The 21,442-nt window shown below is 36.1% G+C and overlaps 1 protein-coding gene across 13 annotated transcripts in view; it reads left to right on the top strand.

Moving 5' to 3' along the window:
* LOC116800539 (lachesin) overlaps positions 1 to 21,442 on the top strand; it is a 371,289-nt gene that overhangs the window by 344,179 nt on the left and 5,668 nt on the right. For 2 of the 13 annotated variants that reach the window (XM_032716103.1, XM_032716098.1), the window contains one exon: positions 759 to 794. The exons of the other annotated variants lie outside the window; for them this stretch is intronic. In XM_032716103.1, coding sequence (XP_032571994.1) covers positions 759 to 794 — 36 coding nt within the window. The remainder of the gene's footprint in view (positions 1 to 758; positions 795 to 21,442) is intronic. 13 annotated transcript variants of the gene reach the window in all.

Here is a 21,442-nt window from a genome sequence, read left to right on the forward strand (position 1 = left end):
TGATATTTAGTTAGTTTAGAATAAGATTTAAAAACTTATTGTTAGTCTCTTAAGTAAAAGGATTCTGCGGTTCGCCATGCCACATACTCATCTTGTTTTCCGTCAAAACTTGGTATGGACTTTACCAACTGTAGTGGTTCATTACAAGGGATAGCTAGTTATGTGGTATTTGCTCGTATACCACTATGGGTCCACCCACATTTATTCTCTGCCTATTCTCAACCTCTTTAAGCTTGTCTGAGAATATTTTTTGTTGATGCTCTAATGCGCCATTTACGGCCGCTTCCATGAGTCTAATTACATCTTTATTACTGAGGTTTTCGCTTGTTCTTGTGTCTGTGTTGTCTCTTGTTGAAGGTCCTAATGTTGATTTTGAAATTCTTGATCGTTAACCATTTTTACTTTGTCTGTAAAGCCGTCTATTAAGTTTTTTAATTCTATATCTTCGTCGGTCTCAGTACCGCCAATGTACCCCCTTGTTGGTTTTTATTTCTTATGTCTTTATAGCTCTGTATTAAGTCCTCGTCACTGTCGTTGTTTTCGTTACTGTTTCCATACATCGGACAATGATACATTTGTGATTTTTTTTATTATTTGTATGAGAAAGAATTACGTTTTAGGAAAGATCTTAATTTTCCTTCTTCATTTTTCAATGAATTTCACAATTTGTTAATGAAAATCGCTATACTTGAACTTTTAGTTGTAATCACTCCTTTTTATTTGATTTATTTCGATATTTATTATGTGTATTTTTTCAGAAAATGGCACACATGTCTGGTTGACGTTTAAAAGAGGTAAATTGAAAATAAAGATCTCACTTACATGTTATATTGGTATATTGGTATATTAAAATGCAGCGAAGACGGTAGCTGGTTGATCCGTTTTTCCTCTGGCTGTCGTTGATTTAGCTGTTTAATGTTGATATGCAGCGGTTTTCACTGTTGCTTGTGCAGCGTTGTTTTGTTTTTGTGTTGCTGTTCACTGTTGTAGTGCAGCACGCGAGTCCGAAGTGTTTTCAAAGAAAACCCGATTACGAGACCTTGATTTCTAGATCTTTTTATTACGGATTTTACGTTATTACGACACTTAAGCGCGGTGGGCGTCAATTAAACCGAATACGTTTGTATTATTAAATGGTTCTTTTATTAGAGCCAATTGCTCTGGATATTGGTCTGTTACGAACTAGATACAAATCAAATTTATTAAGGCGTTACTGGGCTGGCGCAGCGTCGTCGATGTTATTGTTGGCATATTCGGTCTTGGATGGCATTTCGGCGGGTCGTTGCACCCCTCTGACTTGCTCGTGTTAACTTACATATAGTTGTAAGGCAATTTAATTTGTACTCTTTATAAACGTTTATCATAATATCACAATTTCGTCGCATACACAGAAGCGTTTCTTTTTCCCGCGAAAACCACGACGCCGCGGCGAACCGTACATGCCGTCGGTAACGCTTTTTTCTTTCTTTATCTCTTCTTGTTCTATCGTCACCATTAGCATTTCTAAGAAGACAAGTCCAAAGCAGGAAATAGAAATATTAAACCATTTGATGGGGAAAAATATTCTATTTGGAAGTTAGAGTGAGAGTGCTTCTAGAAGAAAATGATTTATTGAGTGTAGTAGATGAAGAAAAAATATATAGTGACTGTTGAAATTAAAAAGGCACAAATACAAGCAAAAAGCAAAATTGTTGAATACCTGAGTGACTCGTTTTTGTTTCATGCAAATAATGCAAGCACACCAGGAGATTTTTGCTAAGTTAGACGAAATCTACGAAAGAAAAAGTTTAGCTTCACAGCTCTCATTAAGTAAACAACTATTGATGTTAAAGTTAAATGGGGATACTTCGCTACAAAATCATTTCTATTTGTTTCATATCTTAATAACAGAGCTCATTGCGTCAGGTGCAAAGATAGATGAAATGGACCAAATTTCACACTTGCTTCTAACTCTTCCAACATGCTACGATGGGGTCGTAACTGCAATAGAGACACTTTCTGAAGCAAATCTAACTTTAGCATTTGTAAAAACTCCACTACTTGACCAAGAGATTAAATTAAAAAATACAAGCAAGGACACAGGCGCAAAAGTTCTTCACGCGATTGGCAATAAAGAAACTAAATACAAAAACAAAGCAGTAAAACAAAAATCATTTAAGAAAAAATTAAAATCGAAGACGAAATGTATTCATTGTGGAAAACTAGGACATTTTAAGAGAGATTGCTTCTTGTTGAAACGACAGACAGAAATCAGAATGTTGCTAGTAAAAATAGTGGACAAGAGAAGCAGGCTCCAATTGCAACAACTAATTCTGAACGAGGCTTTGCGTTCATGATTAGAACAGAAAACATAAATAAAATTATGGGCCTCATTAAATTCATACTGGACTCTGGTGCATAAGATCATCTCAGATTTGCAAATTCATATTGCCATCGAAATTGCAAAGCGTGGGGAGTGCATACATGCAACTGCCAAAGGAGTGGTTAACCTTACTGAATAACGCTGAAGAATGTGCTGTACTGTAAAGAAATTCCACATAATATATTATCAGTCAAGAAGATGCAAGATGCTGGAATGACGGTTGAGTTTAACCCTGATGGCAGCAGAGTAACTATGGATGGTAATCTAGCGTTTGATGGAACATGTGAGTACAATGTACCAATAATAATATTTACTATAAATAGTAAAGTATATACATAAAAAATTAGAAATAATGCTGAGTATCGCTTGTGGCATGGAAGATTGGGTCATGTAAGTGCAGGCAAATTCTTATAGATAAAACAAAATGAACTTTTTGAAGATATAAATATATTAAAAGACATAGAAGTAAAGATCTATGCGACGCTTGTATAAACGGCAAGCAATCTAGATTAAAATTTAATAAATTTAAAAACAAAGAAAATATCCAAAGAAAATATTCAGATGTCTGTGGGCCAATCACACCCTCTACTATTAATAATAAAAACTATTACGTTGTTTTTATTGATGTATACACACATTACTGTGTGACATCTATAATAACATATAAATCAGATGTGTTCTCTGTATTTTAAGATTTTATCGCCAAGAGTGAGGCTCGTTTCAATTTAAAATTAGTTAACCTTTATATCGATAATGGTAGGGAGTTTCTTTCAAGTGAAATGCGTGATATCTGTGTGGAAAACGGCATCAGCTATCATTTAACGATTCCTCATACCCCACAATTGAATGACGCCTCAGAGCGGATGATTATAACAATCACAGAAAAGGCTCGATCGATGATTAATAGCTCTAAGCTTAATAAATGTTTTTGGCGTGAAGCTGTTTTAACAGGAACATACCTAATTAACGGGTCCCAAGTAGAGCGTATGAAATGTAGCATAATAATAAGACAATCCTTAAATATCCTAAGATATTTGGTTCAACAGTATATGCACTTAATAAAGTGCAGAAAAGAAAGTTTGAAGACAAGTCAATTAAAACAATACTTGTCGGTTACGAAACAAATGGGTACAAATTGTGAAATGAGAAAACGAGAATGGGATGAGCTACGGATGTTGTGGTGGATGAAATACAAATTTTAAAGTCAATGTTGGTACATGAAGAAGACTCGAAGGTTCAACTTGAAAGTGTTGATGATTCTTCAAATGAAGAAAATCTAGAGTCAGATTTACCAATGGTGGAAAATGATGAATCTGTTGATTCAAGAATAAATGTACAACATAGTGAAAATTCCACATGCCCAAAGAATGCCGATCCAGTTATAGAAACTGGTGATTAAATAAATGATAACAAAAGTGAGCAAGAAATCAGAGGCAGTGAAAGAAATAAAGATAAACCTAAAGTATCGTATAGATTTTTAGAAAAATGTCTAATGAATACCCAAGTCTGTTTAAATGATATTCCCAATACATTTGATAAAATTGAATTTCGTGATGACAGATCTTTTTGGGAAAAAGCCATACAAAATGAACTTGGTTCACATTCAGAAAATTAAACATGGAGTTTGGTACAGAAGCCTAATAATAAAAACATAGTAGATTATAAATGGGTTTTTAGTATTATATATTTTAATAAAGTATAAAGCAAGGTTAGTAGCACGAGGTTTTACACAAGAATATATGACTGATTATGATGAGACATTTGCACCAGTTGCACGAATTTCCAGTTTTCGGGTTTGGTTGGCTCTTTCAAACCAATACAATTTACAAGTCCATCATATGGATGTGAAAAATTTTTAAATGGAACACTAAAAGATGAAAGATCGTATTACTGGGGCGCTGGAGTGCTTACGTAGTTTTTGGTGGTCTTTTTGTATATTTGTATATTTATATTTATTATGACAAAGTGTCACAATGTATTGACGCTAAGTTATACCCAATCATTTATTGTATTGTTAGGGTAGATTAGTCCCATATGCTACACCTCCCTTTTTAAAGAAATGACGTTATATATGTAGTCATTGAGTTCTCAATATTAATATTGTGTTTAGAAAGGAAAACTTTTTTGATATTGATTTTTCTTATTAATTATTAGCAATGTTTTGTCTCAAAGCATTTTTGTATAATGACAGAATAATACAAAAAATTTTTGTTGAATTACGATATTTTTGGATTTATGTTTAACCTTCTTAGAAGGAAAAATAATTAATTTTTTTTTTGTGGTTTTTTTTTTGTTTTGTTTTGAGGTTGATCAGACCTTTTCTTAAGTGAAATGAAACGTTTCATTGATTATATATTTTTAGTCTATCCTTATGTACTTTTATCTGCAGAGATGTATGAACGAATGTATTCATTGAATGTTCTATGACTTCGTTCGATTGTCCCTAAAGTTAATTAATTAATTAATTTATTTGTGCTTTATCCCTTATATATATATGTACATTTCATTAAAGCTAATGGTATAATTAGGTATTTACAGTGTTTAGCTAAGGCTTTCATCTGAAATATTTATTAATTATGTCTAGTTGACCTGTTTTTAGTTTTTTGTATAACAATATTTATTATTTATTAAGGAAAACAAGGGAGAAGAAAAACCTTAATTGACTTACAACTAACTTAAAAAACTAAGACTTGAAACAAAAGATTGTTAATATTGTATTTTTTGTTGAACTTTTTGTACACCTACTTTTATATGTAGGTACTTAGTGTTTGTGTAATAAGGTAAGTTCATTATTAATTTTAACAGCTTGTTTTGGCATATTTGAAGTTTTTTGATATGAGTTTGAGCACATCTACCCCAAACAGGTGACCCATACATTAATATTGGATTAAAAATTGTTTTAAAAATTATGATCTTATTGGATATTGATAATTTAGATTTACGATTTATTAGAGGGTACAGTGTGCAAATAATTTTATTAACTTTCATAATTGTGTTGTTGATGTGGTATTTAAATGTTAGTTTTTTATCAAAAATTATACCCAAATATCGAATGTTGTCAACCCATTGTATTGGAGAGTCTAGTATTCGCAACTGTCTATCAGGAAGATAACGAGGTTTCCTTCTTTTTGTAAAAAATATAGCATTCGTTTTATTAGGGTTAATTTTAATTTTCCATTTTTTGTAATATATGTCTAATTCATTTAAGTAACTCTGCATGGATTGATTTATCTCGCTGTACGAGAAACCAGCACTGTAGACAGCGGCGTCGTCAGCAAACAGTGAAAGTACACAGTTTGTAGCTTGTGGAATATCGTGTGTAAAAATATTAAACAATGTAGGTCCTAAGACAGAACCCTGTGGCACACCTGCATTTAAAATTCGTCTAGCAGATTGACTACTGTCCAAATTAACGCTAAAGTATCGATGTGTCAAAAAATTTTGAACTATTTTAATGAGGTATATGGGAGTTCCAATCATCTTTAGTTTGTGCAACAGTCCGTCATGCCATACAGTATCAAATGCAGCCTCAATATCAAGTGTAACCAGCCCTACAGATTGTTTGGATTGGATACTTTCTTTAATATAATTTCTTAGTTTTAAGGTCGGCAGTATGGTATTTTGACCATTTCTAAAACCATACTGTACCGTTGGTAGTGTGTTGTGTATGTCCAAAAATTTCACCAATCTCAATTTAATTAATTTTTCCAGAATCTTGGACAAACCGCTTAATAGGCTTATTGGTCGGTAGCTTTCAGGGTTATCAGGAGGTTTTCCTGGTTTGAGAATTGGAACTATTTTTGCTATCTTCCAATCCCGTGGGAAATAGCCTGCCTGAAGACAGTGATTGGCAATGTTAACAATATGATTAATGGCGCTTGTAGGAAGGTTTTTCAAGGATATATTAGGTATTCCATCAATTCCAGGAGATTTTCTAGTATGGAGAGCTTTTACAATTGAAAAAACCTCTGGATAAGTGACTCTACAAATTTCTGCGATGTTGTTTGGGGTTTCAGCTATAGATTGTAAAGATATTTTGACTTGGTCAATTGTATTTTGGTTTGAATATGAATGTGTCAGATTATGCTTCAGTTGAAAGACATCAGCAAGAATATTCGCTTTTTCTTTTCCAGAAGCGTATATTTCATCAGCTTTACTTAGACACGGAACAATTTGTTTTCTTTTTTTAATTGCTTTGGTTATATTCCAAAAGGGTTTGCTGCATTTATCCAGCTTTTGAAGTTTATTGTTCCATTTTGCATTATTATAAATGAAAAGCTCTTTTCGTATGATGTAATTTAAATGATCACATCTTGATTTTAATAATGGATGACGTGACCTAAACCATTGTCTTTGGATAATATTTCTTGTTTTAAATAATTCAGTTATATGTACAGGGAGTGTAAGCTTGGAGTGATGTATAGGTTTATGAGGGACTGCTTTAAGAAAGGCATAATTGATTACTCTAGTGAAAGAGCCGATTAAATTATCAATATCCAAAGTCGATATCTGTGAGCAGTTGACAACCACCTCTTCAACCATCAGCCTTTCATTTATAATTCTCTTAAAAAGCGCCCAATTTGCCCTTCCCAAAATCGGATATGTTTTTACATTGCGCATAAAATTTGTAGAGTATTTAATAACCACTGGTAGGTGATCAGAGGAAAGCTCTTGCATTACTGCTGGATTAGCCAGCTGGTTAGGGATATTAGTGAGGCATAGGTCCAATGTTGATGCTTTTGCTTTATGGTTATGCGGAATATATGTGGGTTGCGTAGGGTACAAAATACTGAATTTTCCCAGATCTGAAAGTTCATTGAGAATTTTGCCCCAACCATTGGCTCGGGTACACTTCCATGCTCTGTGGCGCGAGTTGAAGTCCCCGCAAATTAGAAAATTTCCATTTATTTGTGAGATCTTAAGGAGATCAGATCTATACAAACTTTTTAAATGATTATGGTCCCAAGATAAATCACATGAACTAGGAATACATTTTGAAGTATTTCCAGCAAAGTAAATAGAGTAAATTTTTAGACTGGAATTAGAGTCAGTGTTGATTTGTATACCTACATTTTCAATAACATGACTTTTAATGCAGGGTATTTGTTCATGTATCAATGTGTTACTAACTGCAATGGCAACGCCGCCTCCCCTACTTTCCTTCCTGTCATTTCTGTATATAGTGTATTCGGGTATATTAAAACGGTCACTATGAGTCAGCCACGTTTCATTTATAAGTGCTATGTGAATGTGATTATTTTCTAAGAACTTGATCAGTTCTATACGTTTGTTTCTAACGGCACGAGCATTCCATGCCATAATATTCAAATTATCAATAAAATTATTTGTTTGTGTAAACATACTTAATCGCTAACTGAGAAATTACTTGAAATTGCTCTCCCTTATTGGAGCATTCATTAAGTCTTGTTATTAATTCAGACAAAAGAGAATTTATCTCTTCACATGAAAAGAGATTAGTTTCATTTGTGATATTTGCTTTGGGATTAGGCAAAGTATGAATATTGGTGAGTGCATTACTATAGCTACCAAAGTTGAGTTGTTGCACTCTCTTAGTTTGAGTAGGCAATGAGATCTGGGGTTGATTTCCAAAGAGAGCAGATGGAGCGATGTGTTGCTTAGAATTCCTCATTCCATGAGCTTCCAAGTTATTTCTTCCAATGCGTTGTGATGAGCGTTTGGAAAGTAAATTGAGATAAGAAATTCGGCATGGGCATGTCAGTTCTGTCGATGGATGGTCGCCTTTACAGTTAGCGCATTTTTTGTTGTTTACGTCCATACATACGGCAGTCTGGTGTGATCCAGCACAATGGGCACATGATGTTTTAACTGAACAATTATTTGATCCATGTCCAAATAGTTGGCAATTGTAGCATTGAGTAATTTTATTCTGCAATTTCACTTTATACTCCCAGCGTACTTTAGTGTGGTTGACATACATAAAGTTTTTGCGCAGTTCCTTTACTGTGATACTTTTGTTTACGAAATAAACAATGTACAGTAATAATTCATGATCAGACTTAGTTTTCTTTTCCACAATTTTGACTTCGGTGCATTGTAATCCTAGGTTTTGTAGCATGGATTTGACAGTTTCAATTGGTAGTTTATCCAGCCCGGATAAAATGGCTTTGTATGGCTTGTTTGATCTAGTATCATACGTGTAGAACTCACAGTTATGTTCCTTGAGTTGGTTACAAGCTGCATTGAAACAGTCCATATTTGGTAAAAATATTTTAATTCCAATTGAGATGGTTTTAATAAAGTAATCATCAGTTTTAATTTTAGCCATTAGCTCGTGTACAAATTTTGTATTTTGTTTAATTAATGTTATAGGAGGTGGTTTGATTATTATTTCATCAAGTGTGTCCGTTTCAATAGGTTTATCATCATTATCATCGTCTAAAGTTTGTAGTGGACGAAAATAATTTGTAAATTGCTTGGAGCCCCGTTCGTTCTGGCGCTCCACTAGTGGTTTATTCCTTTTAGTACGCATTTTTTCAACGGCAGATGCTTCAGCATCACCAATTGCATCACTTGAACGTTTGATTGTAGTCCTTTGCGAATATCACAATTAAAGAAGAAAACAGAAAATATCTAATGTACACCAAAATGTTCTCAGAGAGAACAGAAGATAACGATCGCAGCGTTCAATTTTTACAACCGCGTTCGACAAGAGCTAGTCGAAGACTTTTGTCCCTAAAGTCTGGTGGTGATATGCAGTGGAAGTAAGATTTTCAATCTTCATATATTTACACATATCTTGAATTACATTGTTTTTATACTCGGTACCCATGTCCGAAATGAACGTCTTCATTGGACCGTACTTTAGTATAAAATTTTCGAATATAGCTTTTGCGACAGTGTTTGCGCTCTTATTCGCAACAGGTATGGTTACTAGATACTTCGTCAAATCACATATTAGTGTGACGATGTATTCGTTGCCATATTCTGATTTCGGTAGTGGACCAACTGTGTCCACTATCACTATATCAAAAGCATTTGTTGGGGTTTCTGTGTGAGTCATTGGGGTCTTTGTATGTGTCGTTGTTTTTGACATTTGGCATTTATGACATCTACTTATGTACTCTTTTATATGACGAGTCATATTTTTCCAATAATAGTGTCTTTTTATTTTCGCTAGCGTTCTTGTAATGCCTGTATGACCTCCTTGAATTGGATCGTCATGATATGTAGACAGTATCGAATGAATCTCTTTTTCAGTTTTTATAATGGTCACCGGCTGGAGTAGCGCTACTCTTAATGATTTCAATTTTATATTGCCCATATTTTTGAAATTATCTATTGAAATGGTTTCAAAGATTTTTTCACTCGGTGCCAATTTGAGTTGGCTGATTTTTAGTATACCGGCTTGCATTTCAAGCCTTTGGAAGAACTGACCTAAATCAAAAATTCCATTGGTATATAAATCGTCAACATCAATTCTTGCAATAACTTTATTTCCTCGTTTTAGTAAACAAATAGATTCAGTTATTCGCAAGGTCACTACTTTCCGTACTTCATCATTTGTTATGACTTTGTGTACGTTGGGCTTAGATACATTTTGGCAATAGTTCCTGTACAGTTTTCTTGTCTACTTTGTTGCCTGGTAGTGACTTTCAGGACTTTATGTTGCATGTCTTTGAGTTCCTTTATATTTATACGTGAGAGTGCGTCTGCTACAAAATTATCTTCCCCCCTTAGGTATTCTACTGTGAAGTCGTATTCTTCAAGCTCTAGCCGCATGCGAGTTAATTTAGAACTGGGATTAGTCATAGAAAATAGGTACGTTAATGGTCTGTGGTCCGTTTTAATGGTGAAATGTTTGCCATAAATGTATGGTCTAAAATGGGTAATTGCCTAATGAATTGCCGCTAGTTCTTGTTCCGTTGTACTCTTATTGCTTTCTCCTTTTGTAAATGAACGTGATGCATAATCTATTGGGAGCTGAATCCCGTCAAGGTTCTGAGTTAGAACCGCTCCGCAAGCTTGTTTCCTAGCATCCGTTATAATGCAAAATTCTTTGCGAAAATCAGGATATTGTAATAGTGTGGGGTGCATACGATTTTCTTTAAGGTATTCGAATGCGTTCTGGCATTCGCTTGACCATTCAAAAGGGACATTCTTTTTACATAATCTAGTTATGTGCCGTGAATAGTCGGCGAAGTTCCTTATAAATCGACGATAATAGTTGCAGAATGCTACAAATCGTCTTGCACTGTCCGCATCATGAGGGACAGGATAATTTCTGATGACGTCAAATTTCTTGTCATCTGGCAATACTCCTTTGTCGGTGCTATTACCATTAAGTCGTCCATATAAATGAATGCCTGAGAGGGTTCTAATCCCGAGAATGATATAGTCATCATCCTCTGAAATGAATTTGGTGGTATTTTAAGACCAAATGGTAATCGCGTGAAGCGATATGAGCCATTGCTCGTTGAAAAGGATGTTATATTCCTAGAGTTTTCCTCAAGTTCTATTTGGTGGAAACCTGACATCAAGTCAAGGCATGAAAATTATTTAGCTCGACCTAGTTGATCTAAAATGTCATCAATTCTAGGGAGTGGAAATTTGTCAGAAAGAAGTTTTTTGTTTATTTGACGATAGTCAACTACTAATCGCCATTTTTTCTCTTGTGAATTTGGTAATGATTTTTTTGGAACTAGCAAGAGTGGGCTGTTATACTCAGATACAGACGGTTCGACGATTTTGTCGCTTATTAATTTCCCTACTTGTTTTTGAATTTCCTCAATATGGCTATGCGGGCTTCTGTAGTTTTTTTTATATAAATGGGTTCATCATCTTTAAGTCTTAATGTTTGTTTATAAAAATTGTTTGTCGATATTGGTTCGGTTTCCAGTCCGAACACATCACTATACTGTGTGCATAATTCTGTTAATTGATTTTTAAATTGGTCTGGAAAATTTTTCTTTAGTTTTGAAAGTATTTGTTCGCTTCTATTTCCAGTGTCGGTATATTGTATTTTATTTACTTTGACCACTTGGTCGAAATTAGTTGTATTTAGAAGTCGAACGTATACATGTTTGGATGCTGCTATTGTATTTGCAACATAAATCCCGTTGTGTATTTCTTGATTAGGAACAAATATGAAATCATTTACAACATTAATGTCTATTTTCCGAATAACTTGTGAAGAACTGTATTGTTGCCAGGGCTATATGTTATCGGAACATATATTGGATAATTTAAATTTTGGGGTCTAATTATAAACCAGTCTTCACTTGGTTTGAAATCTAGTTGACAATGAATTTCCTTATAAAATCAATGCCTATTATTCCATCACATGGTATTGCAAGATTTGGGTTTACCAAATGGAATTCATGTGGAATAATATATTTTGTTGATTGGAGTTCTATTGAGGTTGTTCCTTGAGACTTTATCACACCTTGGCCTATGCCTTCGATGTTTATTATTTTTTCATTTTGAATTATGAAGTTATCAGAATTTACTTTCAAAAGTGAGATATCTGCACCAGTATCTACGAGAAATGTTAGTTTATTTTCAGTTGAATGATTATAGAAGGTTACGAATATATTAAGACTATAATTGATGGAATGAACTGTTACATTTATTGGTTGTTTCCTAAAGGGTTCTGTTAGTTTTCCGACGTATTTTGCGCGATTCTCATACTGCTATTATTATTATTACCATGGTTGTAGTTTCTGCGGCCTCTCCCTTGGTTTTGGCCTCGCCTACCTCCACGGTTATTATAGCTATTATTATTGTTGCTATTGCTGCCTCGGTTGTAATTGTTGTGGTAGTTATTTTTTCCACGATTATAACCCCGGGCCTCTATTATATTTATTTGCACCTCGTCGATAATAGAGTACAGTGTTAGTTTGACCTGTTATCTCTGTGCAACTGTTTACAAATTTGGAGATGGCATCATTCATGTTTGTGAATGTGCCTGCTTGCATGATAAGTTTTACCTTATCAATGGAGCAATTCTGTGTCATTGCTTTTACAGCTGTTGTAGTGCTGTATTTATTTGCTAAGGATTGGCAGAGACCTTCACCGATATAGGCACCTTCAAGGGGCTTTGTCAGTTTCTCCACCTCTTGGGTGTATTGGTTATCCGTTTTATTTCTCTGTTATATATTCAGAAGCTTGGCAGATATCACCTCTACCGATTCTCCTTTTACTGCACTTGACAGTTGGGTAATGATTGCAGCAATCGTCTGCTCATTACTTATAAGGTTTCTTACATGGCCTTTAAGTTTAGTTTTTATTAGGCTTATTGCTGTCGTTTCATGTGTGCTCTTTAAGCTATCTAGTAGACCTAGAGCATCCAAAAAACTTTGTAGATTTTCTGGTTTACCATCAAACTCTGGTATCAGAGATGTGGCTAGCCTGATAAATTCTATCAATGTCTGTGCCATTTCAGAAATGGTTATTGGTTCAGATTTAAATTCAATTCGGTCGCTTCCTTCTAGCGTTTCAATGTCACGATCGGACTCAGCGCCGCTTGATTGAACAGATTCGTCTAGTTCTTTGAACTGGTCTGTGTTGAATTCAACCAATTGACTTAGACTTTCTGGTACATCTATCAGAATATGCCTTCTTTTTCTGATATTATTTAATCTTGTGTTTAGGGATTTTATAACCCTTAAACATTTGTTATTATGTTCAGATGTGAGCCTATTTGCATATTTAATTACTAATGTAACTATATTATTATATTCTCCTACTAATATCTCTATATGATTTTTCAAAGTTTCGGATTTTATTACTGCGGTCTATTGATACATTTATAAAACTTATCAAACCTGAAGCGAAATTTGTCTATTCGTATCGCTATTTCGCTCCATTCCATTCTTGTCGTTAAAAAAAAGTTTTTATTAAGCTTTCTTCTAATCCATATTATTTTTTTTTTAAATCTGGTCTAAACGATTTGCCCTATTCATATAACGTCTTTTGATGATCTTGTTATGCTTAAAATAAATTGTAAGCAGAAATTGTAGAAGTAGTACTATTGTAATGATCAGCAATAAGATCCACAACGCATTTATATCGTCTGTGTGATCTATAATTTTTACGTTATTAACTACGTTGGCAGTATTGTCCTTTGCCTCACTAGAATCGCTAAACCATCCCATTTTTTTTTTGTTTATTTTCAATGAAACGTTTTTTTTTTTGAAGGAGAAGAAAAAAATGAGATTGTCTATTTATGAGTTTTTTCTCATTATTATGATATTAATTTATTCTTCTAGAAAATCAAAAATAAAAAATGTTTGCGTTTAATGAAGATAAGAATTGTTATATTCTGTCATTTAAAAAAAATTTTTGCAGCTGAATATTTATATATACTCAGTGGCGGAGACGTGGAAATATTAGTTGTTCATAAATGTGGTTGGCTCACATATTTGTTTACAATATAAAAAATAATTGTCCAACCGCATTGTTAGTAAAAAGCCTAACAAATATTAGTGTTTTTCAAGCAGCGGTTTCCCGCATCGGCTTGGGTTTATAAATTAAAATTAAGGCAAATTGAGGCATTGGCATTTATTTATGCAGCCCGTTTGCGTTGTTTCGCACCTTGCGAAATCTTGCTTTCGATGTCCTCAAGACGCTCCTGCAATCGTCGCCATGTGAAGGGTGCTATTGTGAAGGGTGCTATTTTGATGTTTAAGAAAAGAAGAGCTTAGCTTCTGCTCTGTTCGAGGTTCTTTATTTGAATAATCAAAGTGTGCTGAAGTTGGGTTCAGCTAACCCGTACATACATTGCTTATATCTATGTATTCTTACTTACATTTATACATATACATATGTATGCAGAAGGCATTGACCACTTGAGCTGCAAAGTGCATGCTCAGCATTCCCACGCTCCGCGATCGGCTTATGTATAAGCGTTAGATCGTATTACTGGGGCGCTGGAGTGCTTACGTAGTTTTTGGTGGTCTTTTTGTACATTTGTATATTTATATTTATTATGACAAAGTGTCACAATGTATTGACGCTAAGTTATACCCAATAATTTATTGCTATTTGTGGCCTTAAACAAGCTGCAAGATGCTGGCTTGAAGTTTTTGAAAATGTGCTAAAACACGTTGGATTTGAAAATCTAAAACTTGATCGTTATATATATATTTTAAATAAAGGAAATTTCTTAAATAATATCTATATTTTATTATATGTGGACGATGTAATAATTACCACTAGTAAATCAGAAATGTCTAAACTTAAGTCATACCTTCTAAATGAATTTAAAATTACTGATTTGAATGATGTTCGATATTTTATCGGAGTTAAAATTGATAGAAATAAAAGCCAGATATGTCTATGTTTAATATGGAAGACTGAAATGCAGTTAGTACACCTCTTCCAAGCAAAGGCTCTACAATCTGTAGAACCAGGTGAGGCACCATGTGGAAACTTGATTGGTTATTTGATGTACATCATGTTATGTACACGCCCAGACTTAAGTACATTAATAAGTATTTTAAGTCGATATTCGAGAAACAACAATAAGGAATTATGGCTATGTCTTAAAAGAGTTTTAAGGTATTTAAAATGAACTGTTGATTTGAGATTGAAATATGAGAAAAAAGTACAGTTTAGTAATATTCTATCAAGCAGATAGTCATATGCTCCATATTTTGGGTTGCTAAAATCGTACCTGGAAGGAAGGAGGTTCGCTGTGCGCTTTCATTCAGCAATTCCACCGAGCACAACGTGGCAGCTGGTTTTCCACAAGGTAGTGTCCTCGGCCCCCTCCTCTACTGCCTGTATAGCTACGACATGCCGCAGCCGGATGTAAGCCTTTACAGGAAATCTATGCTGGCCACATTTGCCGATGACGTGTGCGTCACCTACAGGTCCCGATGCGAGCACGACGCAGCCGATGGTATCCAGGACTTTGCATACCGGTTCTCGGAATGGGCAAGACGTTGGAACATTGGCATCAATAGCACTAAATCCAACAACGTCTGCTTTACTTTAAAGCGGAGAACGCCACCGCCCGTCTACATCGAGGAAGCCCCCGTACCACAGCCTAACGCAGCAAAGTACCTTGGAGTGCTTCTGGATCGAAGACTCACATTTTCCAAGCATGTGACCGACATCAGAACGCGCCTAAGTGCTAAGGTGGCGAAGCACTACTGGCTACTTTGTTCGCGCAGTAAATTGTCGCTATCCAACAAGCTGACAATTTACAAACAGATCTTAGCACCAAACTGGAAGTATGGGTGCCAGATCTGGGGCTTGGCATGCGACAGCCAAATCAAAAGAATCCAGGCTATTCAAAATAAGGTAGCAAGACTCATCACCGGATGCGAGTGGTTTGTTCGAAACACCACTTTGCACAGAGACCTGAAACTAGCAACGGTATTTGACGAAATAAACAAGCACTCGAGCAGATACCATGACAGGCTGGAGCGCCACAGAAATCGGCTAGCCAGCGCTCTAAACAGATCTCGCCCACCAAGGAGGCTCAATAGAAGGCAACCGAGGGATCTCATTACCCGATCTCCTTTGACAAGGGTCCGCAGAAGCAGACGCTTATCTTAAATCCTATTTGTTATATGTGATTGTTATGTAATTGTAGAAACTACTGTAAATTTGAAAAAGCTAACTATAGTTAGCCGGCGAGCCCAAATGGGCTGAATTAATAGATAAGAAGGACACAAAGGGGCTTCAAGACTTCCCCGTGTGCCTTAATAAATAAATTAATAAAAAAAAAAAAAAAAGTAATATTCTTATTGGATATGCTGATTCTGATTGGGCAGGAAACGAGACAGACAAACGAAGTACTACTTGTGGACGCCGAAAAATGAATATATGCACTCAATAATTTCACAAAGCCTTTATTCAACTAGTCTCTTTAAGCACACGCCACCGAATGCCGCGTCTCGCGTATTCCTCTTTTCTTATGCTCTCTGAAGTGTGTATGCGTTTTTGAGTGAGCTAGGTATACATTCTTATCTCTTAATGCTAGCTTATAAGTAAGAGCGAGATAACAATAATATTCTTATTCCTAACGGGGATATGATAGTATGCTTCTCTCTGCCACTATGGTCTTCATACCTAAGACTATGCTACTACATGGTACAGTGGGCCTTATGAGTGTTCATCCTACCACAACTCGGCCGTCCTGACTAGCTAATCCCCTGATCATGGTTTACATTGATTGCTTAGTTGTATGATGAATTCTTTTACCTTATTTATACATATGTACATATATACTATATTAATCTGTTATTATATTATTATTATTGTTTAATTGTGTCTTCGTTTATTTTTCTTGTTGCCTATCCAATGCTTAATATTTTGGATGCCCCAGACACCTTGGTATGGGTTACGAGATATCTGAAAACCTTCTACGTCTTTTAACAAGAATCTGTCGTTTCTTAATACTTTAAATATCACATATGGGCCTTTACACTTTGGAATCAATTTTCTAGAGATGCCTGCTGTACTGTCGAAATTTTTAACCATCACATAATCTCCTTTTTTGTATTCTGATGGCTGTCTGACGGTCTTTTCATAATGTGTTTTATTATACGCTTGAGCCTTTTTTGCTTATTTTCAACTTCATTTCTAATTTTTACAAAATCACTATCTTCTTCAGTATTTTCTAATTCCTCTAGTTTTTCTTTTAATTCGTCTACTATTTTTCCTCTTCTATCCTCTATGCCTTTCTCTGGTTGTACCAGTTTCGCTATCATTGGACCTAGGCTTCTATTGACTCTTTCAAACTGTCCGTTTGCTTGGGGTGAACCAGTCGCAATCTTCATATGCTTAACATCGAACTCTAACATAATGATGCATTTAGGCTTGCTGTATGCTCTAAAATAGTCCTTCAGGGCTGTAATGACTTCCTTCGTATTAGAGGTCTTTGTGGCGTATAAACGTTCGAACTTCGTAAAACCATCGATGACCACAAAAATATGTTTTTTGGATCTGCCTGAGTCGACTGGGCCGTAATGATCGATATGTATTAGTTCAAACGGTTTGCTGCCCTTCGGAATGCAGTGCAGAAATCCCTCCTTGCCTGTCTTAGGGGAGAACGCAACAGATTTTAAACAATTTTCTATATGGCTCAAACATTTGTCTTTGGCATTGGGAAACCAATAAGATTTAGAAATAACATCTAACATTTTGTCTCTACCTATGTGTCCGATCTCATTGTGATATGATATATAAAATATGATCTTCCATGTCTGTGGGAACATAAAATAAAAGTCTGCCGTCGTTACATTTTCTATAAATTATTCCGTTTCTCATTTCGAACAACTTATGTTCATTTTTTTCCAGCAGTTTCTTGATTTCTTGAACTTTTTGATCCTTGCCTTGGCAGATTACTAAATTGTCTTCAAACGTATTTGATTCCACTATCAAAATATTCGTGCATCTACTAAGAGCATCAACATGCTGCATCCTTTTACCCTCTCTATGTATGAGCTCATAATCGTAGTTCTGGAGCTCTAACGCCCATCTAGCTATTCGCGGATTAAGTTCAATCTTGTTAAGCGTCAAAGTAAGAGAATTACAATCAGTTATAATTTTAAAGCGTTTTCCGTACAAATATATTCTAAATCTTCGCAGTGCGTGAATAATTGCCATTGTTTCCAATTCGAAACTGTGATATTTTGCCTCAGCGACTGTTGTTCGCTTTGAAAAATAAAATATTGGGTGTAATTTTCCATCCTCTTTTTTTTGACATAACACCGCACCGAAACCAAGAGCGCTTGCATCACAGTGCAGTTCTATTTCGTCTTTGAAATTATAAATTGCTAAGACCGGTGCCTGCACCAGCTTTTCCTTAAGAGTTGAGAAACAGCTCATTTCCTTTTCTCCAAATTAAAATTTTTCATCTTTTCTCAAAAGGTCATATAAAGGTTTCGCTAATGTTGAAAAATCTTTTATAAATCTACGGAAGCCCAGAAAACTTTGAACGGCTTGTATTTTGTCTGGAACTGGAAAATGCTGTATGGCATCTATTCCTTTGTCATCAGCCCTAATGCCTTCACCATTTATAATGAATCCTAAATATTTAATATTTGTCTGAAGGAACTCACGTTTATCCATTTGTAATTCCAATTTATTTTGAGCTAATCTGATAAACACTTCCTTTAAGGTTTCTAAATGCTCCTCCGAGTTCTTGCTAGCAATCATGATGTCGTCCATGTATACAATTACTTTGTTATCCCTTATAAGATCCTCGAAAATTTTGTTTACAAACCTTTGGAACACCGCCGATGCAATTTTTAGGCCCATTGGCATTCTGAAAAATTCGAATTGGCCTAACGGTGTAACAAATGAGGTGTATTTAACTGATTCCTTATTAACGAATACATGAAAATAACCGTTTTTTAAATCGAGCTTCGAAAAAACTTTTTTGTTGACTAGCTTGTCTAAAAGGTCATCGATAAGCGGTATCGGATAATTGTCTTTAATTAAAACTTTGTTCAGTTTTCTAAAGTCTATACATAGCTGTATGTCTCCTGTTTTCTTTTTGACTAAAACAATTGTTGAAGCATATTCTGATTCACTAGGTTGAATAATTCCCTCTTTTTTTAATAGTCATCTAATAGTTTTTGTAATTTTTCTTTTTCTGAGTAGGCAAGTCTTCTTGGGGCGCAGTTAAATGGTTTTGACGTTTCTAAACAAAGTTTTATTTCGCATTTGACTAAAGGATCGGTAGGCTTATTAACGCTTAAGTAGTTGCGTTTAATAATCTCCTTTAACTGACTGTTTAAGGCTTGGTTATTGTTTTTGCCGCATATGAAGTTCATTTGCTCATCCTCTAAGTGATCAATGCTACAAATTTCTCTAACAGCTTCTTCATAACTGGGCACAACCGCAGCATAAAGTCCGGAATCCGTCGTGAAGTTGGCTAAAGGCATAACTGTTTCGATGACCGTTTTGCTACCTGCTTCGTTAACAGTTTGACTAACTATACTACTCGCTTCGTTGGCTGTTTTACTAACTGTCTTATTAACTGTTCCATTATCCATTTGACTAACTGTTTCATCAACCTCTTCGTTAACTGTCTCACTAACTGTTTTGCTAACTATCTCACTAACTGTTTCACTAACTGTTTCACTAACTGTTTCACTTACTGTTTCACTAACTGTTTCACTAACTGTTTCGCTAACTGTCTCACTAACTGTTTCACTAACTGTTTCACTAACTGTTTCACTAACTGTTTCGCTAACTGTTTCGCTAACTGTCTCACTAACTGTTTCACTAACAATATAACTGACTGTTTTACTATTTGCTTTTCTGTATCTTTTACTATCGACTGGGTTGACCGTTATCCTTCCCAAGGCGTCTGGATCCAGTTTCAACTGGCACGCTTCCATGAAATTTCGTCCAAGAACTACATTATGACTCATAGACTCGTCTGGGACCACGTACAAATAAAAATAACATTTGACTTTTTCTTTTATAATGTAACATAGGATTTTTCCATGTATTGTCAGTTGGCTTTTATTCAGCCCGAAAGAGGTTTCTGAAGCGGAATCTAAATTAATTTCCTTGGATACATTGCTTAACTTTGTAAATGATATTGGACTCCCTGTGTCTATGAGGCATTCTGTAGTTAATGGGATTTTATAGCTATTGTGAAAAAAAATCTTGACAAGTCTTACATAATTGTTGATATTGGTGCTCTTGCGCTCCGGGCATTGTCCGACGAAGTGTCCATATGCCCCACAGGCATAGCAGGATCCGGGCTCCCTCTTTGGCTTGAGACACTCCCTGGCGGAGTGCCCTTTGGAGTTGCAATTGGCACAACGTAAGTCCTTACTGGCTGCACCTCCTCCAGTAAGGCGCTTTGATGAACTGCTCCCTGTTTTGTGCTTCGGCAGACGGACTTCCGAGAAAGCCCGTAGGATTTGCATCGGCTCGGAGAAACACTGTATGCGCGCCTGGTTGCGCAACGCCGGTGCTGGGATTCCTTCAATGATGTTTTCCAGGAGCTCCTCTAGATCGATGTTGATGTCGTTGGCCAGCATCACCTTGTCCTCGAAGTAAACAGCAAATTTCTCATCCGGATGCCATTCGCGTTTTTGAAATGCGTTCCTCAGTTCCCATTTGACATCTTGACCTCGAATGTTAAGATTAACTGTTCGCACAGCTGGTCGGTCGATTCTAGGATGCGTGTGGCGCTTGCGTGCAGCCAGCGCTGTGCGTTTCCTTTTAGTTTGGCCATTAGCAGCATGTGCATGCATCCGTCGTCCAAATTGTAAATCTTTCCGATGTTCTGAAACTGCGTGACCCAATTGCGCGCACATAAGCTGCCGTCAAACTCCATCGTTACCTCTTTTGCCAATGCAAGCGATGTTGCAGGAGATTCCAGAAGCTTGTTTACATTTCGACTCTGGTGCTGAACAACACTACCAGCGGTTTCTTTTCCAACACTGGTATGTCCCATATCGATGTTATCGGCGGCGATAGTCACCTTGGTGCTGTTCACATTGGCGTCGGTGCTGTTAGCGCATATGTTAACATTGCCGTGGTTTCCGCTGCTGTTGTTCTCGATGACGTCATTGATCTGGCGAGCATGAGCATACTTGCTCTTGTTCGCGTCGTCGATATCCGCTTGGATCCACTGCAGCACAGCCATGTTTGCCTCTATCTCGTCCCGAAGCTTTTTTAGAGTGGCTCTCTCTGCATCCTCCAACGATAGCTGATCCAGATCGAGGTTCTCCGGGGATTCTGACTGCAATGACTGCTCGTCGAACGGGATCGTGCGTGTGTCTCCACCCTGTGGCTCTCTCTGCTTTGGCCAGGCTGCAGCTCCATCCAATTCCTCCACCTCTTCTGCTGCTGATCCGTTATTTGGCGGTGAATCGGCACGCGTTTCTGGGGAAATGGCCTGCAGACGCACTATTAGTTCCGCTTTTGTGCCGGAAGTCTGGCGTCCAAGAGCTTCCAACCACTTCTTTAGTTGGAGCACTGAGAAATGATTCCATTTAGTGTCAGGCATAGTGGGTAATGACCACTTCTGATGTTGTGGACGCCGAAAAATGAATATATGCACTCAATAATTTCACAAAGCCTTTATTCAACTAGTCTCTTTAAGCACACGCCACCGAA

The sequence above is a fragment of the Drosophila sechellia genome, chromosome 2L (assembly GCF_004382195.2).
Source record: "Drosophila sechellia strain sech25 chromosome 2L, ASM438219v1, whole genome shotgun sequence".
Taxonomy (NCBI): domain Eukaryota; kingdom Metazoa; phylum Arthropoda; class Insecta; order Diptera; family Drosophilidae; genus Drosophila; species Drosophila sechellia.